At 42.6% G+C, this 23,174-nt stretch overlaps 1 protein-coding gene across 3 annotated transcripts in view; it reads right to left on the bottom strand.

Moving 5' to 3' along the window:
• FLT1 (fms related receptor tyrosine kinase 1) overlaps nucleotides 1-23,174 on the bottom strand; it is a 115,290-nt gene that overhangs the window by 54,127 nt on the left and 37,989 nt on the right. For all 3 annotated transcript variants that reach the window (XM_076364319.1, XM_076328021.1, XM_076328022.1), the window contains exons 9-11: nucleotides 21,887-22,056; nucleotides 21,316-21,475; nucleotides 6,386-6,500 (exon numbers count right to left, since the gene is read on the bottom strand). In XM_076364319.1, coding sequence (XP_076220434.1) covers nucleotides 6,386-6,500; nucleotides 21,316-21,475; nucleotides 21,887-22,056 — 445 coding nt within the window. The remainder of the gene's footprint in view (nucleotides 1-6,385; nucleotides 6,501-21,315; nucleotides 21,476-21,886; nucleotides 22,057-23,174) is intronic.

Raw genomic sequence — 23,174 nt, 5'->3', positions numbered from 1 at the left:
AGTGCCAGAGAGCAGTCATTGGTATGTTTACTTGACTAAGGCAGAGAAAGCTATAGTGTCTAGGAAAAAGCAAGACTGACTTTGCAACAGAACAGAATACTTTAGAGACAACATGTCTCTGCATAAATCTTTTAGCTTATAAATTAGTCATAAGGATAAGATAACATCTCTTTAAATAGTTTGTGAGCCCTCCAGTGGTGCAGTCTGTGTTCTGCATTGTGGATGCCAGCCAAAACCAACCAGAGAAGCAGTGTGTACAAAACTAAGCCTGGCATGTTGCTGTTTATTGAGAAATTATGGCTGTTTGAGATCAGTCTGTGCTACACGGTTCCTGTATACATTCTCGCAGCCTTGTATCGTCTGGCTTAGCAACAGAGTGTTTCAGTCCCTGGATTTGCAACCACGTTACATACAGAAAGTCTGAATCCAGTTGCCATGATCAGACAGAACAGGGCAAATCCTTCCTGGCATGCTCGGCATCTTGAGAATCATCTGTCCACAAACCCCATTTACCACCGAAGCTTTGATCCTTTATTCCTCCTTTCTGCACCCATCATCTCAGCTGAAGCACTACGCTGCAGGCTCATCTCAAAGCCAGGAGCTAGGGAAGTAAATCCCATACTGCTGCTGCTTCTGCCGGCAAATAAAAGAGGCATAAAGCAGAAATCCTGAGAGATGGAAGAGGAATTTACAGATTTGTTCGTGGTGGAAACTGATGAGGAAAAGACTTGGGGGAAAAGAGAGTCCAAAGCAAACTGGCATGATTGTTGTGCTTGGAGTCAGGGTGGGCCGGTCTTTCCCCTGGAGGCTCTGCTTGAATTTCTCTTGTCTCAAAGTAGTTTAGATAGAGGATTCCCACTGCTCCAGCTGATGGCAGAGAAGCAAGAGGAGGTTTCAGAAAATGGTTGATAACTTGACTCTTTCCTGACTCCTAGAAGGCCTCTGCAGACACAAGCATAAACTTACTCCATCCAGAGATTGCTGTGCTAACTTCTCTAAACAGCCCATACATTTAAAAAGCAAAATACTGCCCTTTCAGCATTGAGCAGGTTAGTGCAAATCTGCCAAATATTGTTGATTCCCTCCTAGTTATGCTTTTAAGAAAATGTATTTGTTAAAAAAAATGGGAAATTAAAATATGCTCTTTTCACTCCCTTGGATTTATCTTTGGCTAAAGGAATATTTAAGAAGACCCATGTTGAAATATTGGCAGCACACCATTGGATTGTTCTGCTTATGCCAAAGACATATGATCTGCATGCCTCACATGTTGGAGAGGACCATCAATGCAAAACATCCGGACAACATGTTTCACCTTCAGGACCACCACAGAAGAAACTCCAAAATATCTTCAATAGCAGGACATGAACACAGGCAGGAGAGCAGCCCCTTCCCCCCGGGTCAGACAGGCAAGTCACTGCTGTTAGCAAGCAGAGCTGCAGTTTCTGCATCGTGTGTTGTCCAGCTCGAACAGGCCATGAGACACAATGCACCCAGGTGACTCACGAGGAGATCACGCTACAGACAGCTATACCACGGGCACCCCCTGTCCTCCTTCCCAGGGCCATAGGTAGAGTGAGGCAGCACTCGATTCATGCCCCGCAAGGGAGGGGATCGATTTCAGGAGCTGGAGGGAGCTGCAGCTCAGCAGAGGCAGGTGCCAAGTTCTGCTGGTTTTAATCTCACCAAGGGCTCAGCTCAGCTGGCCCCTCCCCACGATCTGTTTAGAAGTGTTGACAGCGATTCTAGTAGCACTCAGAAAGGCCCCAAGAGAAGTTACAATGTGCTGAAAGTGAGGCAAGCTGCGCTCCCACTACTATCTTTAGCCTGGCTTCCTAGGAAGATCGCACTGTCTGTCTGTCCATCTGCCGGCCTGTCCTTCTGTCTGCCAGTATCCTCTCCTCCCCCACGCCCTCAGTAATTTTTGAACCCTTTGCCCAATTTCAACCAAAATTGACAGACAACTCAAAGCTCATAAGATCTCATGCATTTCATGAAAACCAGCTGTTGGGTAGAGGAGAAAGATCAAAATGAGTGTTGTGGTAGTGAGCTAAACAGCTTTCTCTTCTGCTTTGGGTTCCAGATGGCCAATCAGCACAGATGTATTGGCCAGACAGCTGGCATGTGTAGGGACTGAGAACAGACACAACACATGCATCCTCACCTCATCAGTAATGAGGTAATGACATGGAAGAGAGCTAGAGGTTTAGGGCTTGGCATAGAAGATGCAGGAGAGATGGACCCCTCCTATTTTGCATGGTCACACCTTATCAGTCATATCCAAGAAGGATTGACTCTTCTGACTATCTAGCACTCCACCTTTATGTTGGACAGTCACAGTTTTTAATACTACCCACAGCCAGCACATGTCAGGTTGACCCATCATTGCCAGCCAAACCAGAGATGGACAAGGGCGAGCCTAGGTTTGATCTTGCAGAATCCTGTTACAGGGTCATTACTTTCCATTTTCCCTGAAGTCAAGTGGCTTTGTCACTCACAAGGGATGGGACCACTAAAAACTTGTGTCAGTAAGGTATTTATGCAGTGGAAAACAAGGCCATACATATATACACACACACATGTATAAATACACATACATATATGAATGATAAACCACAACTTCATGCATTACAATTCTTTATACACAGTTCCTGGAGGTGTGCACTGTGGCATGGACCCAGCTTTCATGGTACCTGTTACTGTCAGTGGGACCCCAACATTTGCTAGCAGCAGAGGGATGGGGCAGTCAGGGACTTTCTGTTCCATTTCAGGTTCTCAAGAATGTGGCTCTAGTAGGTTATCTCCCAAAAACAAGGGTGTTTTGTCCCTCCAACTTTTCCCTGTACTCAACTGTCCTCCTGTCTACTGTCTCCTTCCCTTGGATTTATCATCCTTACTTCTTGGCCAACACTTTCTCTCATCTGAACTCGCCTTCTTAGTGCTCTTCTGTGCCTTCTCCATGCCCAGGATCTTTGTCCCCCTCCCCTGCAGCTCCCTGTCCCTTGTACACCTGTACAAGGAGTATTGACTCCTTCTTTCAAAGCTGTTGATAAACCAGTGTGTGCCTGCACACACAGGAGAGAACATATACCCAATATGTAGGCACTGATACCAATGAATACACTTGCTCTTTGTGCTTCATTATTGCAGATCATTCACAGATTGACATTTTAATGAACACTGATCATGCTAAGAATAATAATAATCAGCATTAGCCCTGAGTTATACATAGCAGTTAGCTGTAGCTGGGAACACTGAGAAGTGATGGTTTTTAGCAGCTGAATGACAGGAGAGTGCCTGTGACCTGTTTACATGATAAGCCGAAGAATAGCTCAACTTTGTAGGAAGTCACTGAAATGTCCAACAAAATGAGAATGAAAACTTTGGGTGGGGGAATCAAATCACTTCAAGAGTTGTCTTATGATTAAGTATTATGGCTTATGTTACAAAGTTCTTCCATTATACCACTTGAGTTTCTCAATGTCCGTTTAGAGAGGCTTCAATGGAAATGTTACTAAAACACTGTTGTTGTCACGGTTTCTCTGTCACCAGAAGAATAATGTAGCACAGGCTTCCGGCATTACTTTAACCATACAGACACAGGGCTTGAGGTTTTTCTAACTTTAAAAATATACTTGGGGCTACCTTGATAACCACAGACAAACAAACAACCAATCAACCTACCACAGCGAAAAGCCAAACTGGAGGGACTCAGATGTTGCACATACAGGAAATGGGTGGAACTGGCACAATGTCTTTAAGCAAGGTGAAAACAGCTACCTTGATTGCTAAAAGAAACCTTTTAACCATTCCTTGTTCATCTCTTCCCTTGATTACAATAATCTCATCCTGTGGTCACCCCCATTCCTCCTTTCATGCTAACCCAAATGTGCAACTTTTTTAGTTTCTTCATCCATTTCCTACTGCTTTGTCTCCTACATCTTTGTTGTTTCCATTGAGCTTTGAGATTGTTTTTACCATGCTTGTTATGCTTGGATGTGGAAGTGGGGTAGACGCTCTGTTTAGATAGCAGGACTCCATTGATGTGGAAGTGCCTCAGAGAGCTGTTCATAGCTGTCTGCAGTAGCAGAACTGCTCACAGTAGCAGTCCATCGGAGCCAGACACTTGGGATGACGTGCTGCATTCAGTGAGCTCAGTGCTATTAACAGTCTTACAATATCCCAGCAGATGAGGAAGGGTTTTGTCTGAACTGTGGCCCTTTGAGTTTGCGCTGGGAGGCCAAGAATGACTCTTGGACTGCAAAGAGTGAAAAGCTATGGACTCCCACGGAAAAAAAAAAGAAAATCCTGGATGCTCTACAGCAGCTGTGTGTGCACAAATCATGCAACTTACAGCTTGGCCAGGAACCCAGGCTTAGAGAGCATTTTCTACTTACAATAGCAATCCAGCTGTGCTTGAAAAGCTATGGAAGAGCAGCAGAAATGAAGAAACCTTAGAAAAGCTGTGAAAAAGTAGAGCAAAGAGATTGTTTCGCTAACCTCCCCTTTCCCATAGGAAATTCCCAGGAGGAATAAAGCAATGCAAGGTAGACCTTTCTTAGATGAACTAAACAGCATGAAGACAAGGAATATGAAGGAGAACCACTAAGTTTCACTGCAAAACTTTCCATGTAACATGTGCAGAGACCATGCCTTGTTTCATTTCTAGGCACATTTTTAAAAACGGGCTGCTTGCCAAAGACTTCAAACAAAACCTGCAGTTCTGCCGCAAGGACCCATTATTAGCATCTTTCTCCAGGGAGGAATTTATTTGCTGTTGACTGGAAGTTGCTTTGACATTTCAGCCACTCCTCTTCCGCTGTCTCCAAAACACATGGCACACAAGGAGAATGAGGTCTGGTCATTAGACAGCTCCTTCTGCACCCTGTGAGCAGGTAAGACTTCAACCATAGCATGGCTAGATCCCTTCTGGAAAGTAACTGGTTCTCATCATCTTTTGTTCTTCATTCCCCCTTTGGAATACTGTGTGTTCCTGTGCCTGAAATGATTTCCCTTTCCTCCTTCAAATCCCTCCTTGTGTCACGTTTTTATGTGCTTTCCTACGATAGTCTCCCCTAGGAAGCTGTTTGCTCCCATCTTTGCCTTGATCTTTAAGCACATAGAGGTGGCCAGCTAAATAGAGCAAATGCCTCACTGGGATCCAGCCCGTTCCCATGTGCTGGAACAGCGCCACGAACACCTGTGGTACTTTCTAAATAATACAACAGCAGGAGAAAATGCAGTCCAAGGCCTGATTCTTGGCTGCACGCAAAGCCCTATTTAATCTGTGGTTTGTGAGAGGGCCCTAACATGAGAGTAATTACGGTTTATATCCATTTTCACATGCAGAAGACTGAAGGCAGCCACAAAGGAAAGGAGACCTATATCCCCAGTGCCCTTAGAATTATAAAAAGCATTTCAGTGTGAAATGACAGGCCTAGAATAAGGTAGGCTTTAAAATTTATAATCTCTTCAGCCATTACTGCCACAAACCAAACCAGTCTGTGAAACCAGATGCTGTGACAGTGGCATGGCATTGTGCATCTTCGCCTGAGCTCCTCCATAGCACAGGCTACCCAACCACACCAAATCAATCTCATGTCTAACCCGGGGAAGTGCAGTTGATCTAGGGCATCCTTTAGGAAAACATCTTGATTTGAAGGTTTTAACTGATGGATAATCCTCCATGCCCCTTGGCAAGTTAATCTCATTGGCTTTCTCTCCCACATTAGACACCAACAGATGACAGGCTTACTCGTCCTTCAGAAGTGCCTGCATCTCCCCATGGTCCCTAAAGGGGCGCTTGACTTGGACTAGACACAACATTTAGACAGTTAATGCAGCTGGGATGAATGCCACCATACTGTCTCTGACTGAGATCTCTCTTAAACTTTGCTTCTGTAATCTGGATTCATTTAGCCCTTTCAATTTTTTATTGCAAGAAAAGACCTGGTCATCTAATAATCTAGGACCACATCTGTGAATAAACTCTCTAATGAGAGTAAATTGTTTAATTCTCATAGGAAAAAACAACAGGAAATTGTGCAATGTCACAAAATGAAGCAAAGATGGCCTGGAATCCTGCCCCTGTGCTCCTGAGGTGCCCCATACTAAAGACCAGCTCTAAGAAAGCAGGTATGGTGAATCCCACCAATATACCCTTCTGGCATGTCACTTACCTTAATATGACTGCATGCAGAAATAAGTACATCTCTACATCTCAGCAGATAAATACCAAGTATGGAAGTCATTTGCATGTATGCAACTCTTCAAATCTGAACAATATAAAAAACTGGCTTCTTCATTGTTACCTTGATAGCATCTTACAGTGCCTTTTCAACACATGCTGTCACACAGAAAGGTTATCTGCTCCTAGGAATCATACCTTATTTTTGCTCTCTATTACAGCTGTTCTCTCAGTGATGCTCTGGATCCTGTTTCCTATGTTGCTGCCAGCTTTCAGGATGAAAGTTCCTTCAGTGTAAGAGCAAAAGCCATGCCTGAAGACAACAGAATTGAAGTTTTATTGATTTGGTGATAGACTGAAACATTCAACACATAAGACAAAACAATTTTTCTGGAAACAGTGATCAGTCAGAGAAACTGCAGGTGCTGTGATGACCAGGCAACTATAGTTATTTTCATAAAATCTTGAGGGTTGGAGCCTGATGATTGGATCCACTTCCACAGCCCCTCCTTGAATATTAGGTCTCTGGAGTCAATGTTAACATTTAACCCACTGTGGACATTCGCAAAACAAAGTTAAACAAAACTATACCTAATTGCCAAAGAGATTTAAATGTTCATTTCATCTGAAAAAATCAAAGTCATGTTAATGAATGGAAATCTCAGGGAAAAAATGTTTTTTGCCTTATGCAACAAATTGGCTTCTAATCAGAACATTCAGGTGTGGTCATGGTAGAGCTAATTTGTTTCCCAAAGCCTAATTTGGTACACATGGAAATAAACACACTGGAATGCTTCTTAAATGCTGCCTGTCCCTATTCTTCTTTCAGGATATCTAGTTTTGCTTTTCATCCAAAATTTACTTGTTGCTTGTTCAGTTCCATCTTCAACAGTAGAGCTTAACCCTTCAGCAGGGTCAAGATCTTTCAAATAAGATCTGTTCCTTTGATCTTCCATGGATTCGAAAGATAACGACTGTAGTATCTGTAATCAAATAGTTCTGACATGTATATCAGTTGTTCGGAGAAATGACCTTTAAAGCCCAGTGACTGGATAACAGCATGTGATGCAATCCTGACCAAAGAATGAGGTTCATTTCCCTTCAGCTAACTATGCAGTTTGCTTAAACTCTGTGTTGTTTATAATATCAATGGTACACTAACTTTACATGCTTGTTTTTAATTGTGCAGCTTTGCGTCAAACTGGCCAGTGTCTTAGCAGATATTACAGCTTAAAGAAATGATGATATGTAAACTAACTTGGGCTCTAATCATTAGCACGGGTATATGATTGTCTGCCCAAACTTCTTAACATGCATTGAGAGGCTCAGTGAGCTGAAAAAGCCAAAAAACAGGAGCAGGCCATGGTCATTCATGCGTGGAGAGAGGACAGGGAGCAATAGCATGGCAAGAAAGTCCTATCTAGACAAACATTTATTCCAGACTCTGGTTTAAAAGCCAACTCCTAATACATGGTTGTTGAGGCCTGTGTGGATGAAAGACAGCTGCATTAAGACAGTTGATGCATTCAAATGGGAAAAAAATGGTAAAAATTGTTCAGAAAGGTAGATGCCATTTACTTTGCGCATTTAATGCTTTAAGAAGTCTGGTTCTGTACCAAGACTAGAACACAGAAGACATGACAATGTTGGTAAGCTGATAGCATTTCCATGCCATAGCAGATACCAGAACTTATTTAATGATGCCACCGCTGTAGGCACACAAACAGGCAGTATCAAAGGCACATCCTTGGGACTGGGTATTCGGGCAATCTCTGTACAGGAAGACGGAGACCCCAAAATCTCATTTCATCCACACTAAAAAATAATTTTTTAAATTTTTGTCCTTTCAAACAGATGGAAACTAGTATCTTTCCTCACAGAATGCATTTATGTTTCTTTGTTACAATGCTGAAAATTTGTGCTCTTTACTATAAAAGACCTTACAGAGACACATATTTTGGTAAAGGACAGAAAGAAGGTACAATGCATATTCAGAAGCTGCTTGTGCAGCTCTGAAAGGCATCTCCAATCTCCCTTCCTGCAGCTCTGGAGCCTCCAGACTTAGTTATTATTATACCTTTCCTCATAATTCCTTGAAAAAGACTGTATATTGCAACGTCTTAGGGATGAGGACAGTGTTATGTCTTTGTTGATGCTTAGCACAATGGGGTGCTGATTACTCATTAATACCATAATATAAACCACCATCATAATTACAATAACATCACAATAACAAGAAAAACACATGTAAAACACTAGTTGAAATATTAGCCCTGGAGGCACATATGTGAACTCTACTGACTTCACATACCATACTATCTCCAAACAGCCGATTACAATGTTAATGCAATTATAGGAGAAAATCAAATACACTTAATAGCTGTTGTCCATGGTTTCAATAAAAAAGGAGTCGCAATCGAGCTGAGAATACATTATCCAACAGCCCACGGTACACAGCGGGAGATGTAAGCGCTGTCGTATGTGCCACTTCGGCTCCACAGTCTGCTGGATCAGCAAACGTTTACAAATCAGTTGCAGCGCGGCTGCCAGGCAAAGTCTAGGGCAAGACTCAGACTCATCCCTTTGGATGCAGAACCAGATGCTTTCTCTCCTCAGCTGCCAAATGCTCTCGCTTTGACCTCAAATACACTAACACAGCTTAGGCACAGAGAACGTGAGCCAGCTCCAGCCTCCTGAGCTGGTTAGTCAGGTTAGTACTCGGTCATCCTTCCTCTTGCTGCTGCCAGTGGTGCCACGTGAAGCCACTGCTTAAGCCAGCAGCATCGGGTAGAGACAGGGAAGGGACAAGTGGGAGTAATTAAGAGTCCTGCCTCCTAACCTGACTTCAGCTCCTAACAGCAGGCATTTTGCAACAGAAAGAGAAAAGGCTCCGCTGAACTTAGATGTAGTCATCAAACCAAATGTTTCTGTTAAGTACAGATGCTTGGAAAGAAAGAGAGAAAAATGAAAATATAAAAATTTACTCTGGCAGGGACCAAAATACACAATCATATTCCCGTTAATTCAATTGATGTTTCGTTGCGTGTGTCCTCAGATAACATCAGCTATGTATTTTTATGCTTTGTAAAGAAATTACAAGTTACTTCAAACTACCCACTCAGTAAAACAGCAAGGGTATCCTATTTGTAGCAAGAACTGCCTGTGTTTGCAGTGAAATCCCACTGAATTTTGGATATCTGAATCTTACTCCAGATATCTCTGGAGCGCATGAATTCCTGAAATGTTTTATTGTGGGATGAGCCTCATTGCTCTGCATCTTCAGGAAAGCTTACAGCAGGGTTACCACCAGGTTAATGAAAAAGCACAGAGTGTGCACAGAGATTGATAAACAAGCTAATATCTGCCAGCACATTTCTAAGCACTTCTTACACTCGTTTCTCCGCAGATCCTTTCATGTTCCTACTTTGTGGGTGCAATTATGCACGTGTAGAGATCCTATATAATAAATGCTAAGGGGATGTGTGTACAAATGTATGTTTATAAACATTATGCAATCTCAGAGCAAGGTAATCAGGCTCGGCTGTCTTAGTCGAGTACTGGGAGAAGCAGAGCAATCAGGTTTCTCATCCCCTAAGTAGTTTTTTCCATGTGCCTGCGTGCGTGCTCGCATGTGCGTTGCCTGTGTGCACGCGCACACACACCCACATGCACAGGCACGCTTCGTCCTTTGTGTCGAGAGCCTGAGAAATAGGCTATTCCTTTGTAAAAACAGAAGCTGTCAAGTCTCCTGCGGGTTTTGAGAGAAGCCCAGCACGGGGGGAAGGAGGGGTGAGAGTGGCTTTGCTGGTGCTGGGGGCCAGGGGAAGCCGGCAGCACACGGCTGCCTGCGGCGCGGGGTGAGCTCCACCGGCAGACCTGCTCACCGCCCTTAGCTTTGGGAACTTACACTTCTTTGGAAGGGCTGGGGGGAGGTTTATGCAACCAGAAGTAAGTTCAGCTTTATAAAAGGTCTGTGATGTGCAGGGCTGGCACCGGCAGGGGCCCTAGAGAAGTGGCCTGGGGGAGGGGAACCAGCCTGCTTCTCAAGAATACATCAAGCCCATGAGGAAGCAGAGTGTGCCATGTTTGAAGATGCAAAGATAATCACAGTGCTGGGAACCGTCTTGTGTAGCGGAGGAAGCCAAACAACAAGAGGAAAGCAGCATATGCTCCTGATTTCGCACAGGAAGCTAGCAGCACCTCCTGCCAAAGTGAGATAAGAAAACTCCCATGGCCTATTCTGGACAAGGCCATGGTTATCAACCTTAGCTTCACACTGTCCTCACTCTGCTCTGCAGCCCGCTCCCTTTCCTAATGAGTTTCAGAGCCCTCACCTCTATTAGCATACAGCATGCCAAGCACAATAGCGTGGTATATTTATAACTATCGACGGGGAAAAGTTTCCAGGGTAAGAGTGTACTTTATGTCATCTTGATGTATTTCACTGAAATCAAACTACAAACCAGCTCCAAGCTAAAGTCCTGTCTATGAAACTACTGGTCTCAGAAGAAAAGTGGTTTTGTTATCATCCCAGTGATTTATAGTGGAGCGTAGGAGCTGAGGTAAAGGATTTGTCTGCTTCTTCACAGGACAGATTTGACTCTCTGTATGATAGACAGTCCTAAATGAAAGCCCTAGACCCAGCTTGTGTCCAGACACATCTATCTTCCCCATCGCGGAGACAGTTCTGCAATTTGCAGTTCAAGTAGTACAGTGACAAATACCACGGAAGAGCCTCAATCCCCATATCAGTTGGAAAAATACTCATCTTCTGTCTTCTCATCTTCTCAGCTCCTCCCTCCCAAATCCTCCTGTGTGATGCCCAGAGGCCACTGCAATCTTTCCCTCCTGTAACATCCCATTGAATTCTCTAAGCATTCCTCTTGGCAAAGCCACTGGCAGCCTCAATCACACTCTTGTTCACTGAGGTAGTATTTGGCAATTGCACCAGTACTAGGAGCAAGAGGAAGCCATCCTGTCAGTGATAGTGACCATTTTTGAGAGTGATTAACGGCAGGCACAATATTTTTCTCAGCATCTATCCTTTTTTTAGGGCAGCAATCAATTCCTAGCAGCATCGGGGCAATGTTATTACAAATTCAAGTTGGGCTGACTCACGTCTTTCAAGAAGCAGTGGTGACGACACTAACTTTAAGACAGGAACTCTGGAAATTCCTGGAATTGTAAAGAATATATAGGAATTGTTTTCCACTTGGAAGTTATAAAAAAAAATCTGAATGACACGGGCCTCGCCTGCTCCACGCCTCAGCATCCAGTGCCGTGCAATTGGTAGTGCAAAGCTGGCATAGCCACGTGTCCTGGGGAATATTGAGTCAATTTGAGGCAGGAAACAGAGAGGGAAATAGTAGCAGGGAGCATGTACAGGTTGTGAAACGTGCTTAATGGGGGTGGAGGGGGAGAACGTGTGCTGGCCCCCTGCCAGCATGCTCCACGAGCTTTGGCTGTAACACTATAATGCGCTTGTCCATTAAGGAACTATGGTCCAAGCGTTCGCGCTCTAGGTCAAAAATAATCGGTTAGAGGTCGAAATGCCAGCCCCACCGCATTTAGTGGCGAAGCTTCAGCCAGCTGGGAGCTCATCCCAAGCACCTTCCCCGATACACACACTCACACAGAGTACATGGGTTAGTGGGGCTAGCAGGAAATCTTCTACAAATAGTAGGAGTTGGATACGGTTTACATCATATATTGTAGTTTGTTTGTTTATATTTATTTAGGAACTTAGTAAGGAACACCAAACAAGAAATCCTGGTGAGAGTGGTGCAGGTTCCTCCTCTGCATGTCTCATTCTTCAGCCCGTCGCCTCTCTGCTCTCACTAGCACTGGTCCCTACTGCTGCCCATTACGTTTGCCCATCACGAACAGATGGAACATCACCAACCTATCTCACTTCAGACACGCTCACGACTCCCAGAGAATAGCAACTCTCCATCGCCACTCCTCACCCTTGGTCTCCAGCATGGGTGTGAACTTGTGACCAAGTACACTGAACACTATTAGCTGTGCTGAAAAGTTATTCACTGCCAAAATGCAGGAGCATTTCTCAATGGCCTCAATGCATTAGGCTGGGTTGGGGCCCTGGTGCACTGCTCAGTTGCCAGAGTGAGGATTGAGTTGTTTTCTGTTTTGTAGGATGCTCTGTGTCCCCACTTAGAGGGAAAGTGCATTCTCTAGGGGAGGTCCCCAATATCCTGAATGCCTCATCCTCCTGGTAAGCATCTTTGAAAACAGTAGGGTATATGACATTCATGGTCTTGTTGCACATCATCATGGCTCTATGGAAAAAGAAAGTGTTTGACAGCTGCACGCTGCCTTTCCTGCATGCAACCAGATAAATGGATAGTGTTTCCCTTCCACGGTCATCCTTTCCAAACATTATGGCTTGCTGTGAACTACCCCAGTATGCTACAACAGAAAGCTGATTGATTTGAACTATCTCAAAAGACACAGTAAGATCAACAGCAGTCTTACCTATTCCACCTTTCAACCCTTTATCAGCCCACCCTCACATTTCCACAGGAAAAAAAAAAAAAATCACTTCTACATCTGCACACCTGAGCACCGTGCAACACCAGCTATTCACAACAAAAAAAGCAAATGCCTGAGGCTGAGGGTCACCGAAAAACACATTTTGCTTCCAACTTCTTTGCCAGTACTTAAGACCCCCAGCCATCAGGGAATATAACAGCATTTGAAGGTAATTTTTCAGATTTTTGCACATCCTGAGTTGACCTGAAATTTTCTCACCTTGAGTTGGTTATTAGATAAATATATTTTGCTTCTTGACCCTGTTTCCTGCTTCACACTGCTTAACATTCTTCACGGACACAGAATACCATCACATTTCAGCCAATCCTTCCTTCCTTCCTTCTTATCCGCCCCCTTTCCCTCCTTTGCTAGACTGTAATCATTCATCTCCCATGTGGTCACTGTGACTCAGCCTCCACTTTCTCTCTCTGAGTGCGCCAACCATGTCCTCTGCAGAGGAGCTGAAAGTTGGCTGGAACTACAGACTTATCACTCAAAGCACGAGGTTTCCACAAGCACCTAGAACTTCTTGCTGGGGAAAAGTGTTTTATTTTAATAGTCTGTGTTGTACTGAAAGGAAGAGGTGTTTTCTGATCTGGTTGAGCAGTCAGAAACCTAAAGAGAAAGACCACGAAGCCTCTACATGCAATGTCCACTCCTACTCTCTGTTTCTTCTATTTCCAAATAAGCTCCCTACATATAAAGTCCAAGATATTGTTCAGACCCTTCCAGCATAAGTTATTTTCCATGCACAAGTCACTCCTAACAGCTCACTTGACTTCTAGACATAACCTCACACCTACAGCCTTCCAAGATCCAGATATCCCTTCCTTCTCATAATGCCGAAATCCCCTTGCTTTGCTGTCCTGACTTGGCTCTATTTACACAGTCCTTCTTAATACTCCCTATCTTGCTAACAAGCTGGAAGCACAACTAACACCCTTTCCATTTTCCTGTGATCGGCAGAGGAGGTGAAAGAGCTATTGCTGCACTGAGGTTGTGTTTTTCAAGATGGTTTGTTTTCAGTTTCACTGCAAGTAGGGGTCTGAGAGCAACTCTGGGCTGACTGGAGTGAGGGACTGGAAGTGCAGGCAGAAAACAAGGAAGGGATGAGAAAGAATGGAGGGAAACATTTTTAAGGAGAGAGGGGAGTTGATTAGAGGGAAAACAGGAAGAGAAAATACTGACAGATGTGGATATAAGACCAAGGATCCATCTACCCCATATCCTGTCTCAACAATGACCATAAGCAGATGGTTTGGGATGAGTAAGAGCTGGACTAACTTCAGATACTTCCTCCTAATACTCCCCCAGTCACCAATTATCAGCCCAAGAGCTTCCCACAACAGAGTTCGTTTCTACACTTCAGTGGATTTCTCTTCCAAGACTTTGTGCAAATTTTTCAAACCCCCAAAATCCTCTAGCAAGGAGTTTCACAGTTCTGCTACCCACTGCATGAAGAGCCATCTCCTTTTTCTGTTCCAAATTGCGCTCCTCCTGGCTTCATTTAACAGCCCCTACTTCCTGAACTGGAAAAGACCTACACAACTGATCCTCAGACATCTACAGACTCGTGAAGGACACAGATCTCTGTTGTGTAGCCCGCCAAGTCACCTCTTTTTCAGTCTGCAGAGCCTTGACCTCCCTTCCTTACTCTTCCCTCACACATTCCTCTCATTCCCTGAAATTCCTTTGATCCTTTTTGTTGCCCCTCCTGGTGTGCCTCCCAGTTTGGCTGCATCCTTTGAGATGAAAGGATCAGAAATGCTCATAGTATAAAAGATGTTGGTAATTTATGGATTTATGTAGAGTTATCATGATGTTCTCTATTTTGTTCTTTATTTCTTTCCTGGTAATTCCTAACACTTGATTTGCTTTTTGAGCTGCTCCTGATAGTGATCGCTTTCACAAACCTGTGTATCACAACGCTCAGATCTCTCTTTGTGGTAGTAATGGTCAGCCAACAGCCTTTTTACGCTTACAGTTTACATGTGAAAGTCAGATTGGTTTTTCCTATGTACATCATGCATATTTATCTTCAGTGAATTTCATCTGCCACTTTATCACTCAAATACCCAGATTCATATAGTTCTGCATTTCTTCACAGTCAGCCCTTATCCTTACAAATCTGAATAACTTAGTATCATCAGCAAGCTCTGTCACCTCCTTACCACCTTTTCCAGGTTATTTCTGAACATGTTGACAAGTACAGACCCCAGCACCAGCTCCTGAAAAACTTCACTGGTCACCTCCCTTCACTGCAAGAACTGGCTGTTCCCTCTTAACCTCTGTTTTCTATTTTTTAACTGAATATTTTTTTATGAGCATGATCTTACCTCATATGCCGTGTCTGTTCAAAGCCTTCTGCAAAGGCCTTTTGAAAGGCGTACACGTAAAAGGAAAAAGGATGCTAACTAAAGTTTGTATATTTTTGTAAAAGGTGTACTCGATCCAGTAATAGTACTCCATTCATAATCACTCCTAAGCACACAGAGAGTTTGACCTGGGGCCTTCCTTTGGCCAAGAGCCCCTGCTAGCGCAGGGGCAGGTTTCTGGCTACGGGCTGGGACACCGCCAGTGTCCGGGGCCTCGCTCACGACGTGCAGTCCCCACGTACAGCCCGTCACGTGCTTTAGTTGCTATGAGCTGGGCCACAGTGAGGAAAAGATCAAGCAATAACGTCCAACTGCCTGCACGACCCTTACGTGTTCTTCCTTAAGATTGGGTGTCAGACTGTCTGTAGTAAAGCAAAGAGACCACCCTGTGAAGGCACCAAGAGGAAAAAAAGAAACTGGGGAAAAAAAACAAGGAACAGCAAGTGAAAAAAAGCTAGGAGGGCGAGGACTAGAAGTATGATACTAAGCAGAGCACTCCTGACCATCTGGGTGTTACTGTAGTCCTTATGTTTTAGGTTTGATCAATGACCAATTAAAAAAATTACTTGGGCAACATAATGCATTTTGGTTTAAAGCATTTTGGAAATAGACTTGGAAAACTTTGATTTAAAGTGATTTGAAAACTAGCAATACCGAAATTTGAAAGCTTAAGCTTCTGGTTCAGCTAAGACGCACAGTGAAACCTTTTACAGTTTGCAGAATAAATTCATCACTGTGTTACCCTGAGGACAGACTGAGGCAAACTGTACTCAGTGTATAGCAGGTATTTGTTAAGCTTATTTATCTATATGTGTATGCCAGGTCTGATTCATACGGCATTTTGTAAGTAAAATATTAAAACATATAAAAAAGTTTCCAGAATACTGACTGAGGACAAGGATACAGTCCGACTAGCTGTTTTCAGAGGATTGACTTTTGGCTCACAGTGGAAGAGCAGAATGAGATGCTTCAGCACATTGCTTGTTCAGGCTGAAGCAGATCAGATGCTGTTTCATTTCTTTCTTTCGGCTTCAAATTCTCTGCAAGTCCATGCTGCCGCAATGTACACTCACGTCTGTTCCTCTGCATTTTTTGAAAGGTATGTGAAGAACACAGGGTCTGATTTTTATCTATGATAATCTATTTCCCCAACCATAGCAAAATAAGGTAATAGCTAGTATATTTTTTTCATGTACCTATTTTAAGTACCTTTACATTACTAGACCACTGCAAGAGGATTTTCTTGTAATAGAGAGTGGAAGGCACAAAGGCCACCAGCCAGATCCTCAGCCAGTGTGAATTTAGAGCTGAGGATCTGGCCACATGTCAAATTAAACAAAGGCATTTTTGAACTACCTGTTTATTAATGGCATCTGACCTACTTTTACCAGCTCTAAGGACTCAGACTTCCCCTTCCCGAAAATAGAAGGTGGCATGGGGAACAAAAACAGTCGCTGTGGACAAACTAATGGGCATCAATGTTTGCAGACATCCAACAATTAAATTTGGGTGGTTCAGTACATTTCTAATTAAGTACAATTAACATTTGTTCTTTACTTGTTCATTTTACATACCTCACTGATGTTCCAAATCTAGTTTCCCCTGATAATCTGAGTGCATCCTAATGATTCTGCCTTTCAATCCCTTATTAATACACTGACATAAACAATGCAGAAATGCAATTAGACTGCTATGAACACATGGCCTGCCTCCTCTTTCACGGAAGCTGGTGGGAGTCTGGCCGTGCACTTTCATTACAGTAGTTTCAGGCTTTCTATATCTCTGCAGAAGTTTCAAGGAAAACCTCTAGTTTTTGCCTTGCTGAGATCCACGACACGTTCCTCTTCCTCCCTGTGCAGTGCTGGAGAGCTATTTCTGTAGAAAATCGTTCACGTGACCCTACCTTCACAATGCAGACAAGCCTCGAAGGGAGGTGATATTCCCTTCTTATCACTCTGTGCTAAACCAGTAGTGATTCCACTGAGGAGCATGTACCCACATCAGAGTGTTATAAACGTTGTGGTTTCCTGAGATTGGCTCTTTGGCAGTAGTACCAGCTCAGGCATTGCTGCACAGCCCTGGTCCCTTGTGCCTGTTTTTGTCCTCAACTTCAGATATTCAGCCCCTTCATTCCCAATCTCACCATTCAGGTGGTTTTACCACGAAGAATAGTTCATATCCTGACACTACAGTCAAGGGGGCAGAGAATCAGGTACCAGTTTTTCCAATGACTTTGTTTTTGTAGGCATCTCCACAATACCGTCATGCTTCTCTCTCCCTCATGTGCACACACACAGAGAAAAAAACAAAAGCAAAAAAATGCAGACTGATGTGATGGCAGGGCTGTAAAATAATAATCTGATATTCGGTTTGAGGCTAAACAAAACTGATAGCTCAAGGAGAGAGGGAGGCAGCAAGGTGGTGGGAAAGTTGGAACACTCAAAGTAAAATTTCAGTGTTGCATCTGTTTGCAGTTTCTAAAGGGCCGATTGGTCAAACCTTGGGCAAAGCACAATGAAGATCTCTCTTGAACTGCCCACATGGAAACGTCCAGAGAGAGAAACTGCCCCCGAATGACACTACACAACCACTGAGGAAACCAGTGCTTCCACTGAGCAATATCAGCATCCCACGTGCCTTTCTTGGCAATCTCTGCCAGACCAGTTTAAGATAAACACAAATCTGCTGAAGAGATTCAGGTCAAGAACCATTAACATCAAGCATGCTCCCGGCATGCAGACGCTCATTCTGCAACCTCAGAGCTGATGAGTTTTAGGTGGAGCCCAGCCTGGCTGGCTCCAGAGACCCTTGGCAAGCCCTGCCACTGGCTGCCCCTCTGCTGAGAACCCAACCTGAGCAAAAATGAGGCCAGAAAGAACAACTCCAGGGTGGTAGGAAAGAGGCCAAGGAGGCTGATGGACACAGCGGGACAAGCATCCCACAGGCTGCCTTCTGCTGTATCCACTGAGCAACTGGGGGCTGCCCAGCCTGGGAATGTATGTGTCTGATTAATCTGTACTTAATCTGTACTCCAGATTAAGCTGGAGTAAGATAGCACTGGAAAAGAAGTTTCTCAGTCATTTAAGAAAGACTAACCGTTAATTTTTTTAATTGCATTTTATTTTAACTCTCATTGCATCTTCTACTGTCTTTTGCCTGCCATCTCTGAATTTACTAGCTCTGCATAAGCTTTAAAAAAAACCTCAGAACATCACTTTTTGCCTCAGGCAGTTTTTCTTGACTATTCTATGTTTCCTTGCTGGGGTGAACATCAGAAGAGAATCTTTCCACCTACCCATCTAGTTAGCTAGCTAGCTAACAAAAGGTTATTTAATGGCAACAGAGTTAGTTTAAGCAGAAGTAATTTTAACAGAAAATAAAGGACAAGGAATTTTAATGATGTTTATCTCTCCACATTCCAAAAAGTAAAATTTGTTGAGCAATTTTACAGTTTTTTTTTTTTTTAATTTGCTACCAGGAAACTATGGAAATCAGAAGGAGTAACAGGCTGGCCTCCTGTTACTGGCCTGAATGACGTAGAGAGGAGAGTTATGCAAATCGATTGTATTAATCACAAAGCATTAAAATATATCTGCATTTTATTTAAAAGCAATGGAATCCACTGAGGTATTTTTAGATTTTTGAAACAGAAATACTGTCTGGAACAGAAATTGAAAGAAGCAGCCAGATAACCTAATGGTTTCTATTAAGGAGCCCATAGGCGACAGTCCTTCAAAAAGAAAACCATTTTATTTATGCTCTATGCATCATTCCCCAGCTTGTAGTGATAGTAAGTACTCAAGTGATGTAAAGTTAAGCACATATATAAATCTTGAAGCAAACGGATCTGTGCACCGCAAGGCCTTTGCAGCAACGGCATCTTTTTACTCAGAGTGTGCGCTCTGTCCCGTGGCATGGGACTGAGAAACTTGATGAGAATCCCTACTGCCTACACTGAATAATGGTAACCTGTGGGGGTTTATCAACTTAAGGTACAAGGTACATCTGTGCACTACTTGAGCACAAATAGAGTAATATTTTAGCCTTGGAAACCTAACATTGGTCAGGTAAATCCAAAGAAATGTTGTAATGGCAGAATAAGATACATTTTTTACCTGCTGCACAAGTACACACACCTTAAATCTGTTGTTTAGGCAAACCTCCCCTCACACAGAGAGGAAAGCATAGTGAAATAGGTGGGATTAAAGGGTTCTCCAGTTCTTCAGGGAGAACACCTGAACTGGCACAGACATCAGCCTGAGCAAGGCGTGCTAACTGCCAAGGTAGTCCAACCTGCTCCCTTCCTGGAGCAGGAGACAAAATGTAATTATTCAGGTATTTCTGCCTTTCTGCGATAGTTAATTGTCACCGTATTATTCAGAGGGAGCCACTCCACTCCTCTTAGGCAAAGCATTAAAAATGGTGTTCTCCAGACTACTTCTTCAATGAGTATTTAAAGGAGAAGGAAGGGGAGGGGGTTAAAGGGAATTGTCACAGAACAATTATGAAGGCAATTTGGAAGCAAGTCTGGAAACAACCTTGTAACAGAGCCAATAGCCGATTCAAATTGTTACATTTCTCCCTTGATCACCTGCTCAAACACACTTCTAATTAGCATTTAATTGAGTCTACAGTTTAGCACATTATTAAACACCTGCTTGCGGATATTAATTTCTAATGACACGCTCTCCTGTGCGGTAGTGCAGATCTGTGCTTCTTAACAGAAGGAAATATTTGACAATGGACTAGCACCACCCCAGCTCCCAAACAAGAACCAACTGTTTTGTCAGTGCCGCACCGTGATTTCAATCCAGAGTATGCCTAGATGTATAAACACTTGAAAGAAACTAAAAGATTGAAGATTTTAATATACGCCTTTCACAGGGTTTCTTTACTTAAAAGACGTTGTGATTTCTTTTCTCTTACACCTTGCACCTATAAGCAAAAATAACTACTCAGAATTTTGCAACTTGTCTCCTTCAAAGGTAACATAACAGATAGAGGAAATACAGCCCTCACCTGTCCTCGAAATGGAGAATTTCGGGTTATACCTATTCCAGCAAAAGGAGAGATTGCTAGTGCCACCTCTTGGTGAGAAGGGCACAGAAAGCCACCCATTTGCATAATCCCAAAGCAAGGCGTAACTGGAAAAACCATGTGTGCTTCTAGGAAGTGCTGACCACTCTCTCACTGATCACAAAGCACTTACAAGACACCTCATTCAATTAAATAGGACAAACATCTCATTTCAAATTAAGGGTGCTTGTATCCCTGCAGTTAAGCATGTGCTTAAATGTTTGGCTAGATTCGCACTAAACCAATGAAAGCATTAGAGAAGTTAAATCCTACATAAAATAATTAACTTCAACTGAAACGGAGAAAATGTTGGTTCCTAAACTTTTATTAGTTTTTTAAATATCTTCGTTGTGCTGTGATCCAAATACTTTGCATGTTTGAACCCTTCAATAGTAGCTTAATGCTAATGCCATTGTGGAGGTTGAGTGTTAATCATTAAGACTGTGTCAGATTTCATGATTTGGGAAGAGCTTGGGATAAATGAGTCAACACACAAACTTGTAATCATAAGAAACAGAGTCCAAAAGAAAGCTTAAATATAAAAGAGGATTAGTTAAGCGCCACATCAGCATCAAGTAAGCTTGTTTAGTGCCATTTATATTTTACCATGTTGAGATATCATCTGGAGAATGCCGAGCACATTTGGCTTGCTGAACTGAATCTATGAGTCAACATATCGTAACAGAGATTTGACCTTCATAATGGAAAAAGTCTTTAAGATTATTTCTGTTGAATTTCAAAAGAAGCCACATGGGAATCACTGTGCATGGAGGAAAGCATGGAAATACCCTCTGTGAGAAAACTTTGCAAGACATTGTCTGTAAGGCTTCCCTCATAAAAATTAAAAAGCAATTATTGCCTCTGGACGTCGCATGCATGAGTAGTAGTGAACTGTAAATAAATCTAAGTAGCAATACAAAATAACAACTCTGCCCTCCATTTTCAAATAATGATGCAGAAAAAATTGCATTGTGCCTACATGTTTACTAAAAAATACATTGATTAAAAGTATACAAACTCTACTAACTAAGCAATGGTCATGGCAAGATTTATTCTTGTAAAAAGGTAAATATTTAAATGCAATAGTAAGGGAAGACATGCTAAATAGAAGTAAGGAAGCTGTCCTACCTTGTTTTAGAATGGTTTTGTCTACAGGGATACCACATCCATGTAATTTTAGGCTGAGGAATACCATACACAGTGCATGTCAGCACTTGTTTGCTGCTCAGTAAATACAGATTGGGATCATGGAATGATGACACAGCATTTTCGTATATCTGGGGTTTCACTGTAAAGGGTAAAAATTGGAAAGCAATTAAAACCAGCTCATTTCCAATGTATTGCATGATCATGAAAATACTACATTCCTGCAGGGTGAGTAATAAGAAAAATCCCCAGGAGAACAAAGAAAAACAGCAGGCCTAAGTCAAGTCAGATGAGCAGTTAGTAACACATTTAAGTCATCAGGAACAAGTATGTGACCGTGGAAGACTGAAACCCTTCTAATGAAAAGCAGTGTCCGTCTTCTGATTCCAAGATGGGTCTGTCACCCCGCGTACAGGGCTTGGATTTGGGTCCATGAAAGTCAGTAAGAAAACCCACAATGACCTGAACTGTGCAAGATCAATTAAAATCTAGCTCAATGAAAACTTAGCATTTACATGTTCAGGACAAGTGTGGGAACATGCTGTAAACTTACCATTTACTCGAAGAGTGACTGTAAGATTCTTAGACAAGTTCCACTGCCGTATGCTCAATATAATAGTGTAGTTTCCAGCATCTTCCTCAGCAACATCCTTGATGATTAACGAATAGTCTTTAACCATGTACCGGGCACACTTTTCAGCAGCAGGTAGCCCATCTTTTAACCTGTTTAAAAGAATTCCGGAAATCAAAATTTAAAAAAAATAACGTTGCTTAAACTACCTGTGTTATTTCATTTCACAACATTTCTCAATTTTTGGGCAAGGATTGAATTTACAGTCTCAGATTCTGTTTACCGGAGGCTTATCCGTCCCTTACAAATAAGATTGCTGATATTTATAAAGCGCTTTTGGAGAATGGAGAATGAAGAAGACCATTCTATATATTAAGATTGATAAGGATCTGACAGGGCTCCATAGTATTTGAGAGTTGCTGAAAATTGCAACTGCCTCTGAAGATCCTGGTTTTCCATGCTGGTGCCACCATTTAGTCTAGAAGACAACCATTTTGGCTAAGAGTCATTCACACAAATAAAGTTTGTGTCATCCAGCACTGACCATTTCTTTATGACCTCAGAATACATCCTGGGACAAAGTATTACAGTAGCCTAAGCACAGCTGTGATTTTAGGAAGAGGAAGAGTAAGTAGATTAGATAAGCACTTAAGAATCAGATATCCTGCTATCAAGTGAATGTTTTTAAAGATAACAGAAAATCAACATAGAAAGTACTAACTGTTGCTCACACACAGATTCCTGAAGAAGCAGAACATTTTTCTTCAAAGTCTAAAATACAGCATAAAGCACATTTTAGTAGGCTGTTTTATGAAGGTTGATACAATGCTAGTAGAAGAGTGCAACAGTTTCACTATGATGATGGACTTGATTAAAATGATTTGCAGGTTTTAGTAAGTATTTACCGAAAACTCTTACAGTTAGTAGAGGAGCACTAAAAATTGGATCTAAGGACTATGGATTTAGGCATTTCACTGTATCTTCACTGTATTTTACAGAACCACAAAAATAGTTGAGGCTGAAAGGGCCTCTGGAGATCGCCTAGTCCAAGCCCCTGGTCAAAGCAAGGTCAGCAGGTTGCCCAAGACCATTTTCAGTCTGGTTTTGAATACCTCCGAGGATGGAGGCTCCACAGCCTCTCTGGACTACTTGTTCAGTGTTTGACCAACCTCACAGTGATAAATAAATAAATAAAAATTCTTGTTTAAATGGATTTTTTTTTTTATTTCAGAAGTTTTGGATCTATATGTGTAGTCAACAAGCCCAACCA

Source organism: Aptenodytes patagonicus, chromosome 1 (assembly GCF_965638725.1).
Source record: "Aptenodytes patagonicus chromosome 1, bAptPat1.pri.cur, whole genome shotgun sequence".
Taxonomy (NCBI): Eukaryota; Metazoa; Chordata; class Aves; order Sphenisciformes; family Spheniscidae; genus Aptenodytes; species Aptenodytes patagonicus.
The sequence above is the reverse complement of the archived record's forward strand: the minus strand, read 5'-3'. Positions and strand labels throughout refer to the sequence as shown.